This window comes from Malania oleifera, chromosome 6, assembly GCF_029873635.1.
Source record: "Malania oleifera isolate guangnan ecotype guangnan chromosome 6, ASM2987363v1, whole genome shotgun sequence".
NCBI classification, from domain to species: domain Eukaryota; kingdom Viridiplantae; phylum Streptophyta; class Magnoliopsida; order Santalales; family Ximeniaceae; genus Malania; species Malania oleifera.
In genome coordinates, this window is record NC_080422.1 from 15,480,847 (window position 1) to 15,498,053 (window position 17,207).

General features: G+C 34.2%; 1 protein-coding gene across 2 annotated transcripts; it reads left to right on the top strand.

Annotated features, from left to right (window-relative positions):
• Positions 1 to 181: 181 nt before the first annotated feature.
• LOC131157580 (MAR-binding filament-like protein 1-1) lies at positions 182 to 7,598 on the top strand. 2 transcript variants are annotated; one of them, XM_058111847.1, is made up of 4 exons: positions 182 to 734; positions 5,224 to 5,267; positions 5,374 to 5,514; positions 5,646 to 7,598. In XM_058111847.1, the coding sequence occupies exons 1-4, from the start codon at positions 461 to 463 to the stop codon at positions 7,338 to 7,340; spliced, it is 2,154 nt and encodes a 717-aa protein (XP_057967830.1). In that variant the 5' UTR covers positions 182 to 460; the 3' UTR covers positions 7,341 to 7,598. The 2 variants fall into 2 exon arrangements, with proteins under 2 accessions (XP_057967830.1, XP_057967831.1); XM_058111848.1 differs by having other exon boundaries at positions 226 to 734; positions 5,227 to 5,267.
• Positions 7,599 to 17,207: the final 9,609 nt, after the last annotated feature.

The following is a 17,207-nucleotide window of genomic DNA, read 5'->3' on the forward strand; positions in this document are numbered from 1 at the left end:
AAAAATTAATTACTTTTTTATTTCATTATAATTATCATTAAAAATTATCAAATTTTGATTTTATTAATCAAGAAAAAAAATTACATTCCAACAGTAATTTCATTCTTACCATGATTTTGTTCCTACTCCAAACTAGTAGGTGTTACGGTTTAAAAAGGAACACTGATAATTTCTAGGGTTTAAGGGGAACAAATCCTACTGCGGGTGAAGAACTGGCAGATTTTCTTTTTCTATGGAGGGCATTTCTGTCAAAAGGACAACACAAGGATCTCATTTTAACTTTTATTATATACATCTGAAAGGTATTTTTCTTGTAATTATGACAAGAAATTTGGACATTTAGTTCATCTCCTTTCTTTTGCTGCGCGTTTTCATTGAAACCCGAACTCAAATGTGTGTGTGAGAGAGAGAGAGAGAGGGGGCAAAGGTTTCTGAGAGGGCTTCTTTTATCTCAATCAGCATGAGCTTTGCAATGGGGAGCTCTTGCATTCTGAAGTCTCCCCTTTGTAGCTTTCCATCTTCTTCTTCTTCATCTTCTTCTTTTTCTTCTCCTTCATCTGTTCTCTTGTGTTCTGGCAAAAGAAATGCAGATAACAAGAGAAAAACCGCATCCCTCATGGTTTTTCTGCGCCAAGGAAATGCCCCGTACGTCGATTTCTACAAAAGAAGAACCATTCTGTTCATGGGAATCTCTCTTCTTCCTTTCCTGCGGGTGAGGGCAAGAGCTACTGAAGGTTTGGTAACGGCTGACTTCAGCTTTCTTGTGCTTTTCAAGATTTTTACTGTTTTATATCTGCTGAGTAACTTGTTATAATGCTAGGGCTTGGAATAGAGCTTGAAGGAATTTTTCCCCTTTTTTTCTGAAACGGTGAAAGTAGTGAATTGGGTTTTCGTTCTTGTCTTGAAGTACTGTTGTTGAGTCTTTTCGTAGCAAGATTTTTGGTTATAATTATGTATTTACTTCCCGTATCTGCTGAGAAATATGACTAGTGTCTCCAATTACTTAAAAAACTTACATCCCCAACCCCCACCCCCAATTGCTATACTGTTGTTGCTGCTGTTGTTGTTGTTGCTTTTGCAGCCTTCCTTTCAATTGAATCTAGTAATTCACACCCCCAATTGCTATACTGTTGTTGCTGCTGTTGTTGTTGTTGCTTTTGCAGCCTTCCTTTCAATTGAATCTAGTAATTCACAATGGATTTCTGGTAATGCAGTTCTAGATTTATGGTGGAAGTGGAATTTTAAGAATAGAAAAACTGAAAATTGCAGTTAAAGAATGGATGATTCAGCTGTTGCTGCTTTTTTTTAAATAAATAAAAAGGGGCATAAGAAATCCTCCTTCGAAGATAAAAGAACAAAATAAATAAATAAAGAAATAAAACATTACAGCAAGCCAATCCCGCTGTAAATCTGCAAAAGAAACTCCTCTGAAACACCCAGCTGAAAAAGTCCATTAGGAGGTCAAATACTAAAACCATCTTTGCCCCTCTCAAAATCCGAAAATCATATAACCAAAAAATCCTCCATCATCCCCAGACACACCCAAATAAGCCAAAAATATTATTCAACACCCTCCATGAGAAAGAGCAATTAAGACAGAGGACAGAAACAAATTTGAACTTTCAAAACAAATAGAAGAAACATTCGAGAATAAAGCCTTAAAAGGTCATCTACTCTGCAATAGATATGTTAATCTTAACTCTATTAAGAACAACCAACCAAATCAAAGCCTTAATCTTTGAGGGGACTTTAGCCTTCGAGGTGAAAAGACAAGTTTTTCTTGTTTAAAAGCTCTGAAAAAGCAGACTGACAAGAGTACTCCTCTCCCCTAGGATCCATGAACAATAACCTTCCTATCGAAAAGAAGACTACCCTCCAACAAACTTAATAAGGAGAGAGCTCCAAAAAATGGAAATCCATAGAGAATCCCTCCTCATTCAAAATGAATGAAAAAAATAGATTCATCGTGGAAAGAAGGCAATCCGTACAAACGAGAAAAAGATGTGCAAAGCAAAGAACTCCCCACCCAAATGTCTTCCCAAAACTGAAGGTGGAAAATTTTTAAGTAAAATTTAGAAAGAAAAGACATGCTAAAGAAACCTTTTTTCCTTGTAATTCACTAAATCTAAGCATGAAAAACTCAAATAAACTGAATCCTACACCGCACCTCTGTTGTAAAAATGAAAATAAGATATCATACCTTAGTTCAGGGCATAAGACCTCAATTTTGAACATATAATCCTTTTTCCTTTTTCCCCCTAATATTCAAAGTGTGTATTTTGTTTTGAAATACAGATTTCTAACCTTGAACAACTGAATGTTGAGGCTACATTTGGATCAAGGATTTTGTTTGAGAAAAGGAAAGAAAAATAAGAAAGTTATTCATTTTCCATTGTATATTCTCTATTATCAGACACTATTAAAAAGGAAATTTTTTCTAATATGATTAAAAATTAAGAAATAATGAATCTTAATAATATGTAAAATCAAATTTTTGTTCATTAATTTGAAATTTATTTTATTTTCTTTTTGACATGATATTTTCCTTTTGTTTCCCTATGTTCTCCAAGTCCCAAATGAGGCCTAAGGGAAAAGTTGTATGAATTTTGATTTTGACCTCTTCCAAGGAAAGGAAAAAAAAAAAAAATTTGACCTTACAATCATTTAATCTGGATTTTTGAGTTTTATGCTTTCTTTGTTTGATAAAAATTTGATATAGTCTGTTTGGAAGCAAATTGAAATATTGAAATATTGAAATTATTGAAAAAATAATTAAATGGAGTTGCAAAGATTTTTCTAGACAATTCACCACTTGTTTGTTGCAGCCATTATGGTTTCACTATGTACTGGTAGCTGTTAAAATTGTGATTGGAGGTCCTTTAGTAAGGACCTTGAATCCAGTGCATGATAGTAATGGCCATTTTTTCATTTATAAAAGAAAAAAAAAAATGCTCGGGGACATATAATCCAGGCATGTCTTTCTTCAATTCACTGATATTTGGTCCTTTAAGATACCAGTGGGGGGTTACTAGTCTGCTAGAGAAGATTATGAGAGATTTCCTTTGATTGTGGGCCTTGTGGTAGGTGAAAGGAGAGACATCTTGTGAGTTAGGAGGTTGTTTGTCAGTCCAAAAAGGAGGGGGGCTTGGGTCTTGGCAAGTTGGTCTCTAATAACAGTGCTTTGGTGGGCGAGTGGTGATGATTTTTCCAATTTGGAAACTGAGTTATCAAAAGTAAATTTGGTCTGCAGGACAATGGGCAGGATGCTAGTTTTATAGCTGGAGTTACTCGTGAAAGCTCATGAAAATTCACATTGTAGGTATTATTTTTTTTTTTTCCTTGTATCAAATATAAAGTGAGAGATAGTAGTGGGGTTCAATTTTGAGAGGATCTCCATATAGGAAAATTGTGTTTCTTAGTTGCCTTTCCATCAATTTTTCGTCTTTCTTCCTGTCCCGATTCACTTATTTCATCTTTTCTTGATATTGATGACACCAAGGTTCCACAATTTTATTATTGTTATTATTTTAAGAAATCTTAATGATAGAGAGACCAAGGAGCTTTCTTCTCTCCTAAGTTTTCTGGATTCTTTTAAATATTCTCATGTTAGGGATGTTAGGGTCTGGCTTAGATAACTCTTGTGTTTTTCCATTTACTGTCATCTAAACCATTCTCTCCATTCTTTTCCCATCACCGATCATCTATGGAAAGCTAAAATGCATAAAAACTTCTGTGTGGATTGCCATTCTTAGTGAACACCAACAATATACTGCCAATTTGTAGGCATACACGCCCTTTCCTCAATGTATGTTTTGTGTTATACTAATAGTGAGGGTCATACACATTTATTTCTTCATTGCTCTATGGCTTGATGTTTATTGAATAAGCTTTTTTGTTTGTTGGGACGTGGGTGTGTAAAATTTTTTTTAGTCATTAGAGGATTTCTTGTTGGTCTATTTTGTTGGCTTTGGAAAACAGAAGAAGATAAAGGTTTTGTGGCTGTGGTGTCTTGGCAGCTATTCAGGTAATTTGTTTGAGAGGAATGATAAAATTTTTCTTAATTGTGCTTCATCTAAAGATCTTATTCAGGACAGGGTTTTTTTTTTTTTTTTTTCTTTTTCCTTGGCATGTGTCACTACTAGGTTTTGACAGTATGGCTGTATCTGGTATTGAGCAGTGTCTATTGGCCCCTTTAGCTTAGGGCCCATTTGGTTCGTTGTTTTTTTCTGTTTTTTGTTTCTATTTTTTACACAGTAAGGAAACAACTTATAAAAATGTGTTTGTTTATGTTGTTAGTTTTCTGTTTCTATTGTCGGTTTTCAGCTGCTTACGAAAAAGTTAAAAACCAGATTTTATGGGTTTTAAATGCTTTAGCAACCTATTTTCAGAAATTTTAATATCAAAAAAATTGTTTTTTTGGATTAAGTGATTCATTTTATACACTTTTAAATTAAAATTAAAACCAAAAAAAATAATCATATGAAATTAAATATAATTAAAATAAAAATATACATAAATTTCAAAAATAATAATGATAAAGCCAATTACAAGATATTTTTACTATTTTCAAATTGTCATGTGCAATAAAATATTTTTTAATGAAGTTTTTAATTTATTTTAGTTTTACAAATATTAACCAAGTAGATTGTTGGTTTCTCATTTTTAATTTATGTTTCTAGTTTTTAGTTTTTGTTTTCGTTAATTTTTACAATGATACCAAACAACTCCTTAGTTCTTTGTTTCTCTGTTTGTAGTTTTTTTCCCCCCATTTTTCTTTTGTAATGTGAGGATTTCTCATTCGCTTTGTATTTTCTTCTTCTCTATCAGTGAGTTTCTTATTTTTCTATAAAAATAATGTTATATAATTGTACAATATACATTTTCTGGCATTCTTTCTTCTATTCATATTTTTGAGATTCTCTGGATGAGTGAATCTTTTGAAACTGAGGTCTTGGATGACCTACCCTGCTATTGTCTCTCCTTGCCTCATTCATGTGCATCTGTATGGAAAGTCATCTTCTTAATGGCCTGAATTTATTGAGGAAGCTTTTCTATAGTTTAAAGGTACCATCAGGTCTATGAACTAGGTTTTGAATAAGTTCTGGATCTTCTAGCCCTTTAGTTTGTATGGAATAATTTTCATTCCCCCCTGTTTTCACTGCTTCTGCTTCTGCTTCTGCTAACCGTTCTCATTTAAAATTTATTTATTTATTTTATGTTCAGAAGAGCAGGAGGTAGCAACAACAAGTGGAAACCAAAGAGACGAGGTCTGAATATCTACCAGATTTAATTTATAAAAATCCTTACTGGTGGATAAGTTATTTTTATGCTTCTAGGTGACTGGCAAGCTTATTTTATAGCTTTTATGGACAGCAAGCACTTCAAAGGAATGCCCCGCCAAATCCCTTTGTGTCTCTTCTGAATGCTCTTGGAATACTCGGTTCAGGGGTGCTTGGCGCACTTTACGCGTTAGCTAATAAAGAAAAGAAATCTACAGAAGCAATGATAGAATCTGTAAGCTATCTCTGGACCTTTTCTGGCCGAGTTCTTCCTAGCTGATATTGGCTGTGATGCATTCAATATAAAAATTGTGTGTGTGGACAGCTTTTTGCTACTAACTTATAGAATTCTCATGAGATGCTCAGATGAAGAGCACCCTAGAAGAAAAGGAAGCCACAATTGTTTCAATGGGGAAAAACTTTGAGGTGAAGCTACAGAATGAGCAGGAAGAAAGAACTAAGCAACTCAGAAAGGCAAAAGAAGAACAGCAGTCTTTGATGAACCAACTGCAGTCAGCTAACAATACAATAGCAAGCTTAGGACAAGAGCTACGAAGTGAGAAACAACTGATTGGAGAACTTAAAGTCCAAATGGATGGTCTTCAAACCAGCCTCACTAAGATTAGGGAAGATAAGAAGGAGCTTGAAACAAAACTGAACGAGAAGCTTGAATCGATTGAAGTATTGCAGGAAAGGACAAATTTGCTGAGTTCAGAGATGAAGGATAAAGAAGATACTGTTCGAAATCTCGGGTCTTCACTTTCTGAAAAGGATTTGGAGTTGAAGAACTTGAGTTTCAATTACAAGCAAACAGAGAACGAATTGGCTGGGGCAAAGATGGAACTTGAACTGTTGAAAGATGAACTTCTGAAAAGTCAAAAAGAGATGGAATCTAAGAATTCTGCATTGGATAATTTGAATGAAAGAGTTAATTCTTTGATTGTTGAAAGAGATAATTATAGCAGAAGAGTTGATGCTATTCAGGAGGAATACAGTGATCTGAAGATATCTTCCGAAAACAAGGCAAGTTTGGATGCTAAGCTCTTGGAAGAAAGGGAGCATGAAATTCAACTTCTCAGAAACAAGCTTGAGATTGCTTTGAATGAAGCTAGCGGAAGGCAAGTGGTAATTGCTGATTTGACTCAGGAAAGGGATGATTTAAGAAAAATGTTGGATATAGAGTTGAACAACGTGAAGAATCTGAAACACGAACTCCAAATCACGCAGGAAACTCTTGTTACATCTAGAAATGAGGTCTCTGATCTGGCAAAACAACTTAAGCATTCAAAAACTTTGTGCACTGAGCTCGAGGCTGAGGTCTCTAGGGTTCAGTCTGAGTTTGCTGAAGCTCAGGAATCATTACAGAGAAGTCTTGATGAGTCAAAACTGAGCGCTCAAGCACTGGCTGGTGAGCTCACATCAGCAAATGAACTTCTGAAGAAAACCACGGATGAGCTGCAAATAGTGTCCCATGAATTGGCAACAGCAATGGAAAATCGTGACAGCCTACATAAGGAATTGCGTGATGTCTTAACAAAAATGGAGAGTGCAGCCCTTGATTTGAAAGAAGAAAAGAAGGTAGTTGCTTCCTTGAACAAAGAATTGCAATCTTTGGAGAAACAAAATGCAAAAGATAAGGATGCCCGGAAATCTCTTGAAACCGACCTGGAAGAGGCCACCAAATCACTCGATGAAATGAACCGCAAGGCATTGATACTTTCAAGAGATCTAGAGATGGCTAATTCTCGTAATTCTAGTCTCGAAGAAGAGAAAGCTGTGCTCTACAATTCCCTTTCAGAGCAGAAGAATGCTTCCCAAGAAGCTCAAGAAAACATGGAAGATGCCCATAACTTGGTAATGAGGCTTGGCAAAGAAAGAGAGAGTTTAGAGAAGAGAGCAAAGAAACTGGAGGAGGAATTGCATGCTGCAAAGGGTGAAATTTTGCGGCTGAGGAGTCAAAAAATAAATTCTTCAAGAACTCCTGTGGGTGATCAAGAAGTGAATTCCACAGTTCCTGCAAAGAGAAGCAGGAGGAAAAAGGGTAGTCAACAAACAAGTTAAGTTCATCTTGATTGCAGCATCAATTTCCCCCATGGAATGTGTGTTACCATACCATCTTCTTAAGCTATTTCTCAGTGAGATTTCATTTTTCTGGCTGAAATTTTCGTGGTATCATTTTATGTTGTATAAAATGTGATGCTGAGATTTGGAAAATGAGAAAATCTCTCGTTGGAAATTTTGTTAGTTTGTGATTCCACCATCTGTTGTCTGGTCTCCCATCATGTTGTCATCCTATAACATTCAACAGCGATGTGTTTTTCATTTCTCTCTTTGTTCATAATGCCTTTGCTTTTCGCTTCGCACATTCGATTCATAATTTAATCATCAAAATAATAGCACGAATTGTGAGAAAGAGCAGTTGAATCCCCATAGGTTATCCTTGTTTAATGTTTGGATTCCAAAATTAATTCCTTCAAAAGAACAACTGTGGTGCGTTTGGAAAGGGGGTAATTTTCTGGTTCCTTTTTTTCCTTGTCTTGCTGTTTTCCATTTTCTCATAAAATTGCAATGAAAAACATTTTCTTCATGTTTGGAAAGGCCTTGAATTTGAAGTTATATTGGATTTGGATACAATGTAATATAAAATTATATTAAATTTTTTTTAAATCCACTCAAATCGAAATTTAAGGTCTGAAATCTATGCTCTCAAGCACTACCTTGAGGTAAAACTATACGCATTTTCCAAATTTGTTCATAATAACCAATAGAGGATCATTCATTCTTGCGAAACCTTTTAGTTTTCACCCCAAAAATGTATTTAAAAACTCTTGAAGTTCTTTTATTCCATTATATTGTAAATTCATAGTCATTTTTTATATTTATTTTAATTAAAAATTACGTAAAACATGAATGATTTAATCCATGAAAGTTTGTGTCTTGAAGATAGTTAATTCACAGTCAAACCCATTTATTAAAAAAAAATACAAAAATATTACTCTCACAAAACTATTTCATTCAATATGGAATATGATGAGAATATTACATGGTAAAATTAGAAATAGTCAATTCTTTGTGTGTCCATGTTATGGATTAGTAAAATTTTCTACATGTGCATTTTATTTTACAAGTTTATGTATCCCACAATTCCATGTCTAGTGCATTCTATTTTATGATCTAAAAATATGACTTTATGGTTATTTGGATTTGTAAAATCGAAAAAAAAAAGTTGGAAGCGAGGATATAATTGTCAATAGAAAAATGAAAAGGGTGAGATTTTTGTTGAAAAACTTTTGTATGAATTAATCTATATTTTTAGTAATAATACAACCAAAAAAATTGTGGTGCCTATTTGAACGTATGAGAGGAGATGTATCCCTTCTCAAAGTGTCTCTTCATTTAAAATTTAAAATTTAACGTTACAGAGAAGTTTTAAAACTTCTCCAACAATCCCCCACAAGTTTTAAAACTCAAAAACAACAATAATAAAAATATAAATAGATAAGGACATTAAAATAATAATACTATTGGGCTATTAATATTGTGCAATAGGCATGGTGTCTTTCAACTTGAACCCACACATAATGTTAACCATTTCCATTTGAGAGATTCATAATGGACTATGCCTTGAATTAGATCCCTTGATCAAAAATTCAACGAGGTACACACAAAGTATAACATATTGTATATATTGTTTTATTGTTCGCTCTCTCAATTACAAAAATTATGTAAATATTTATACAAAAAAAAAATGGCCTTGATTAGATTCTACATGATCATGGGATTGACAAAATTTTGCACGAATCATAGAATTGACTAGAATCATGAGATTGACTAGATTCTACATGGATCAGTCAATCTATTGATTTTAGGATGAATAAAAGAATGAATTGATGGGAATATTTGCTTCTTATTTCTTAAGAGCCTCCCTCACGCTAATGTAGGCATAAGCACTTCATAGCTTGCCACATATATATATATATATATTCCCTGTTCAGAGCCTCCCTCAAGTTGATGGGTTTGTCGTTCCAATCTCAATTTGTTATTGAATAGCTTCACTTAGTAAAAATATCAGCCAATTGTTAATGTGAAGGAACAAATGTCAAGTTGAGGAGCTTGGATTAGACTTTTGTTAACTTTTTGAGTCCGATCTCTGTTTTGATGCTGACAAAGCACATGTATTTTATGTGTGCATTTAGTGTGAACAGGTTTACATGTCAATACGGACATAAGATGCAGAAGAAATGGAAGTCAATGCAGATTTTAAAGCCCACAAACAGCTTGGCATATTCCATGAAGAGAAGAGCAAAAAAAAGAAGAAGAAGAAGACATTTATTCTTTATTGTAATTGCATTCAAATTTTTATATTTTGGTCTATAATAAATGTATACATCCTGCATGATATGACTTAATGCTCAGATAGGTCATAGACAGACCTTAGGGCAAACTTAGGTCGACCGACGTTGGGTTTTTAGGCTTAATTAAAAGTCTAGGGTGACCGACCGATTTATGTGTTATAGCTCTCGGACAACCAAGCACACTATTAGCCAAAAAGTCAAATAGTTGATTAAAGTCTTGGGCGACCGAACCAAAAAAGAAAGTAGCTTCCACGGTCGACCGAACCCTGGTCATTGACTTTTCCACTGTCCCCGAGCGACCAAACTTGTAGTTCAAAAAGTCATCGGGCAATCGAACCTTATGAACCGGTAGACCAAACCATGCACCTGGCGCCCTAACCTACGAAGGTTGGGAAATCGCCTTGGCTTCAACCAACTGGACTCACCCACAGTCACACGAATCCAATATAGGCTTTGTATCTGTTCGGGCAACCGGCCCTACGGACCGGGTGATCGAATCTCTCTGGTTGCCAAGAATTAATTGCGGTAATTGGGGTTAAAACTTAATTAAACTTTTTATAAAATCCCCAATATGTCCTTAACAGTCATAATTTTCATGAAATTTATAAATACCCCCTCATTACTTCAGATTAGCAACTTTGTTCAGATTAACAACTTTGATTAACTTCCAAATCCTCTCAACATATTTTATTAATCAAAGTTCCCCCAACAACATTTTATTGAAAATTTTTTTCATTGGGGCAAATTTATTTTTCTCTCTCCTAATCTCTTTCACTTATTACTTTTGCAAAATCATTTTTGAAAGAGAAATTTTTGTGTGGACATTTACTTTAGATCATCCACTCTTACATAAGCTTTATTTCTTTCACAAATTATTTTTAAGAGTTGGATTAAAGTTTCTCTCGATTATTTTCTTCATAAATATTCTTGGGAGAAATTTTCTATTGCACAAATATTTGTAAGCTCAAATCCCAGATTCTCCAAATAATATTTTATTGCAAAAATCTTTATTGGAAAACATATTTATCTTATATACATATTCATATATTTTATTTGTCCAAAAACTATTTGAAGAACAAACCCTAGGTTCTCCTATATTTTTATTGAAATATATTCTTGGGAGAAAATTTTATTAGGGGCACGTCTTTGAATATTTTATCATACACATCATTTCTCAAAGATTCAAAATATTGTTTTAAGAAAACATCCTTTCTCTACTGAGCATATATCATATTATAGTAGAGATTGCATTGTAGAACTTTAATGTGTACATCTTTGCTTATATTTTCAGAAGTATTATCTTGTACAAAAAAAATTTTATTATATCGGTTGGGTTTAGCCCGTAATAGAATTGAGGAGTCTCAGCCCCATAAGTGAGACTGGTTGGGTTCAAACCGAAAATTAAACTGGAGAGTCTTAGCCCCGTAAGTGAGACAAGTTGGGCTCAGCTTTGTAATTGAGCTGGAGTTTACCTCGCCCTATAAGGAGATGTTGTAACGGCTTCTGCCTCGCCCGTTTAAGTGAGCAAGGATAGTGGAATCCTTGGGGGTACACCCAAGGCGGGAACGTAGACTGGTTTGGCCAAATCTCAATAACAAATATTGTGTGTCTCTCTCTCCCTGTCTCATTTAAATTGCACTTTAGTTCCCATATGTGTATGCTTGCTTATTTATTATTATAATTATTCGCATGCATACATTTAATTTAAATGAGATATGTTGTACACGTGTATATCTGCACTGATAGCCTAACCATTTTACATATATGATTTTAATATTGAATGGGTAATGAACTGTGGTGAATCGGCAAATATTTAAATTAGCCAAAAAGTTTTAAAACCCAATTCACCCCCCTTTTGGGATCACGCCAATTCCAACAACTTTCTCTCTAACAAAATGACAATCCAATTATATATATTTTGTTCTTTCATTAAAAACTACACTTGAGGCAATATGCATGGTTGACTTGCTATCACAAAACAATTTAATCAGCCTTGGGACTTCCGTAAACAAATTCTTAAAAAATTGAACTAGCCATACTATCTCTTTTGTTGTCTTAGCCTAGTTGTATACTATGCTTTTGTAAATGATAGGGCTATTATGGGTTGTTTCTTGGATCGCCAAGTTAGAGGAGCACTTCCAAGAAGTGTCACAAATCCCATGACAAGCCCCTTGTGGTGGGGCAAGTAGCCTATTTGGTATCACGATACACCTTTAAAGTAAGGCCATTGTCTTTAGGATAGAAGAGTCCCCGGCTTGGTGACTTATATATCGAACAAGCTACTTTGCCACATCCATATGTGGCTTCCTAGGATCCTTTAAAAATTGGTTGAGCAAATGAACTCCATACGATAGATCTAGCTTGGTGAGAGTTAACTGCAAGAGTCTCCCAATCAATCATCTGTAGGCCCATGGATTCTCTATGTGTTTGCCAATTTCTGCTAAGAGCCTATTCTGTTGTGGAATAGGTGTTTTTGTGATCTTGGCATCTTCAAACCCAATTTTTTCTATAATAAACTTGGCATACTTGTGTTGACTGAAATGGATCCTCTTTTTGGGTCTCTTAATCTCCAAACCAAGAAAATAGCTTAATGAGCCTAAGTCTTTGATTTGAAAGCACCCTTGAAGACACTTCTTGAATTGAACACGTTTTACATTATCATTATTAACTATGATGAGATCAGTGATGCATACAAGTACCACCATTTTACTTTCTTCTTTTGACATAGTGAAAAGAGAATTGTCTGAAACAGTTCACTGAAATCTATACGTAAAGCTTTCGAGAACTTACCAAACAATTGCCTTGAGGCCTATTTTAGGCCATACAAGGACTTATGTAGTTTGCATACCATTCCATTTTCTCTATTAAATAGACCTTGTAGTACCTTCATGAAAACTTCCTCATCCAAATCTCCATTAAGAAAAGCATTGTTAACATCAAGTTAATGCAACTCCTAACCTTTAATGGCAGCAGCTGCAATAAGGTTGTCACAAAATTCGCTATTAGTGCAAACATCTAGTTGTAATCAAGGCCTACAACTTGGCTAGCCTTTTCTCACTAGCCTAGCCTTATATCTTTCCACTGTACCATTAGGATTATGCTTTACCTAAAGAACCATTTTGATCCAATGGCCCTTTTTCCTTTGGACAACTATACAAGACTCCAAGTATTATTTTCAATTAAGGCCTTTAGCTACTTGTCCATTGCCTCTTGCTATTTTGGGTTTTGTGTTGCTTCTTTATAGTTATTGGGCTATATTTTGATAGTTTTCTTTTCTGCAATGTTAGTGGAAATTCTTGTAGAAACAGAAATATTACAAAAATGATTTACTAGGAACCTTACCATCAATACCTTGAGGTCTAATTATAGAAGAGGCTTGGTTTAGGGTGGGATGTGTTCTTTCTTGGAGTAATCAAGACATAATACTCTAGGCGTCTAGGTGGTCTTCTTTCCTTTATTGGCCTTGTCACATGTCTACTATCTTGTCTATGATTGCGAATTTCTTCTTGAAAGTCTTTGATTGTCTCATGTTCAACCACTAATTCCACTTCTCATTCAATTTCTTCTCCTTATAAAGTGCCTTTAGTTTCTTGATCTTCTTGTCATTAGAATATTCTTCATTAATTCCAATTTTTCCATTAGGTACTCCAATCGGATTTTAAGTGTTGGTGACTTTTTCATGTTTTTATTTTGAAATAGAAACAAGTCCTTATAAAATATCACATCTCTTGACTCCAAAAATTGACATCACCTTAACCTTGATGTAAACTTGTCAAATGGGCCTCAGCTTACTAAATACATAGACATCCGAAGACACGCAAATGCTTATATTGATGTCTTATCTTTAATTAAAATTTCACATAGAGACTTTCCTCCTAATTTTGGGGTTGGCAAAAGATTAATTAAATGAACTGCTATAATGACACATTCTCCCATATATCACAAGGGAATAAGGGATTGAAACCATAGAATGCAGGGCTCCTCAAGCAAATGCTTATGTTTCCTTCCATAACACCATTTGTTACAGTGTACGTGAATAAGAGGATTGGTGAAGCACCCCTTGATCTGTCACAAATTTCTTAAAATTCCCTACCACAAACTTTGGGCCATTATCAGATTTAACTTTCTTGATCTACACATCGAACTAAATTTTGATTTTTTTAAAAAAATCTTCAAACAAATTTGGAGCTTCTGCCTTAGATTTCATCATGTATATTCAAGTGCTCCTCGAACAATCATCAACAATTATGAGGAAATATGATTATCCATTTAGTATCTTAACGCCATAAGGTCCCTATGTATCAAGATGGACTAACTCAAAAATATTGTCAGATTTATTTATTTCTAGTAGGTAAAACACTTTGACATTGTCTCACTCAATGACATGCACACATGGTCTTTATTGTCTAACAATATTAAATTTCTAAAAACAGACTTTATTCTTGAAATTGGAATATGCCCCAAACTTTGGTGCAATATCTTTGTCCTTACAATTGTTCTATTAGCATTGACTCAAATCCTTCCTCCTTGATTAAAGTAGTAAGGATCCCCCTAAATCTCGATTGCTCTAGTCACCCTCTTAGTGATAAGGTCCTATATGACAAAGCCATTAGGGAGGAGTTCTCTTGTTAGCTTATCGATAGAAACTAATTACACTTGAACTCTGACAAATATAAAGCATTTTTTAGAGCAATATTGGAACCCATTTCGGCCTTCCCAGTCAATTTTACTTTTGCACCTCCTCCATTAGGTAATGACACTCTAACGAGTTTTTCTAGCCTCGCATTATCTTTGAACAATGTTGCATCCTATATGTCACATCCGATATTATATGATCGGATGCACAACTATACAAAATCCACTCTACAAATTTTTCTCTCATTTTAGCATTACCGACAAAGTCATGGTTGGTGCAGATTGTTTCTCCCTTGCCAGCAAAATCATTAGTTGATCATATCACTCCTAATGCAAGTTTTTGTCCGTAATTTGGTTCCTTCTCCTTTGTCTCTAAAATAGTTGTGGGTTGCGGGTTTCCCTTTCTTCTTGCCTTTCCAATTTGTTGGATAACCAATTATTTCAAAGCAATTATCCTCGGTGTGGTCAATTTTCTTGCAAAGGTTACACCTTGACTTTCTGTTTTGATCTTTTCCTCTAAACCATCGGTATTCACTTTGAATGCTATTAATTCTGCAACATGTCTCCTGATTGTCACCTCCTCTGAGGTCAACAGTGGATAAGCATTTGATAGGTTGGACCTAATAACTCCATAAACATCGTTCAAGCCTATGATAAATTGGTGGAGCATTTCCTCCTTTTCTTTCGTTGCTACACCACAAGTGCATCCAATACATCTTGTCTTATGTGGCTTTAGAAAACCACTCAGCTGTTCCCATAAGTCCTTCTGTAGCATAATATGCTGAGATAGTGATATCTCCTTGGCACATATTTTCTATTTCATGTTTAACCTCTTGAATTTGAATCCTAGGGCCACTTCCTTGTGAGAACCACTCCTCAAGCACCTTCCACATGCCACTTGTTGCATCATGATAAACTATGCTATCATGCAACTCTTCATGCAAGGAGTTTATGATCCAAGACATTACAATCGAAGTTGCAGGTGATCCAATCTTCTTCTTCCAAATCACCTATTGGGGGTTTCAGAAATCTTATGTCCAATTACACCATCTTATGCTTAGACATTAAGATTAACGCTTTTCTCCAAGTTAAGTAGTTCATCCCCTTCAACAAGTGTGTGACCAGTTGGTCACTTGGCCTATCAGAGCTATTCGACTGGTAGTGTGGTGGCTTCTCGATCTTGCACAATGCCCCTTGGGTGATTTTCGTTACTTCTGCCATCTAGTTTTCTTGATCAACCTACTCATGAAAATCTATTTAGGCATATAGTGGCTTTAATTTTCTATGTCTTACGTAAAGTTGCCAAAGTACGATTAACCACTGGATTAGAAATCACTACTTATATACTTGATATTGACCAAAATTCACGAAAGCATTTTGTAGTCTTAGTAAGAGGGGGAAGGGTTAAGGATTTACCTGGCGTGAGATATCACATTGTTCAAGGAACCTTATATGCTGTCGGAGTTAAGGATCGAGCAATCAACCTGCTCTGATACCATAACAAATTGTCTGAATTGTTTAACTATTTGTTCTCTCATTTTAGAAATGACACAAATATTTATACGAAAGAAGAAAAAAAAAAGGGATTGACTACATGAATCATGGGATTGACTAGAATTATAGATTGATCATATGAATCATGTGATTGACTACATGAATTATACGATTGACTAGATTTTACATGAATTAGTCAATCCTGTACGAATGAATAGGAATATCCGATTCTAAAACTATACTCGACATGTGCATAGTTGCTGGTTAGCATTGTGAAAGTCTCAAGGGAATGGTGAATCCCTTAATCATGGCCTCATGACAACTTTCACTTAGATTAGTTCAAAGGCACATATGATTGTACCTTGCAACACAACAATTGTCTAACCTATGAGTCATGGATCAAGCTAGAGAAGTTTTAAAACTTTCTCAAACAATTTTTTATGGCAATATGCAAAAGTTCTTGTTATTCTCACACCAATCCAATAGCATTAGAATATATACATTTTCATGCTAAAAAAAATAGAAATAATGATTTCTTGTGTATTCAATAATCATACTATTGTATGATAATTTACCTAGGAATGACAACTCCTCTCTAGACAATTATTATTCCATTTAGCGAACCAAGACTTAACTTCTATAATTTATTCTCAATTCTTCATTTTAAAAATATCATTTTAATAGCCCTCACCCTAAAGGCAAGTCCAGCAATGTTTTGTTTTTTCTTTTATTTTTACATTTTCAAACCATTTATTTAGGGTTTTCAACTCTTTTCTCTTTTTTCCAAATTTGTCAAAATCTCAATTGCTTTTTAAAATAACACTTTCATCTTCTTCTTCTTTTTTCTCCTCACTTTCTACACAAAAAACTAAATTTTCTATATAAAAAAACGAGTCATTTTATGTCTTGACTTATCCTATTTTTCATTAAAAGTGTCAAATTGATCTTTATGTTGGCTCCATTTCCATCAACAAATTGCAAAGAAAAAATACTTATTGATTTCTTCAAGAAAGGAATTCTGTTTCTTTGATGTAAAATTCTAAAAATATTCCAAATTTATTCCCTTGAAAATGATCTATTTTCTTCATTAAAAAAAAATATCAAATTTAACAACCAAAAATTGATTATTCCTCAATTTAAAATCTCAAAAAATTCTCAAATTTGATTGTTTACTTTTAAAGATTCAAAATCTCTTAAAAATGATTTTCCTTCTTAATAATTTTTTCTAACGAAAATTCTTTTGAAAATCCTAAAATTGGTTAAAATCACATTTTTCTTTACTTTTAACTAAAGACAATCCCAAAAAAAAATATGAAACTCCCTGACATTTTCTTTTGGAAAAATTTATGATTTGAAATATATTTTTGTGTACTTGAGTTTCACATGCTCATCTACCTTGAAGCTTGTGAGAGTTATATACCTTACGAAAGTATTATCTCTGACT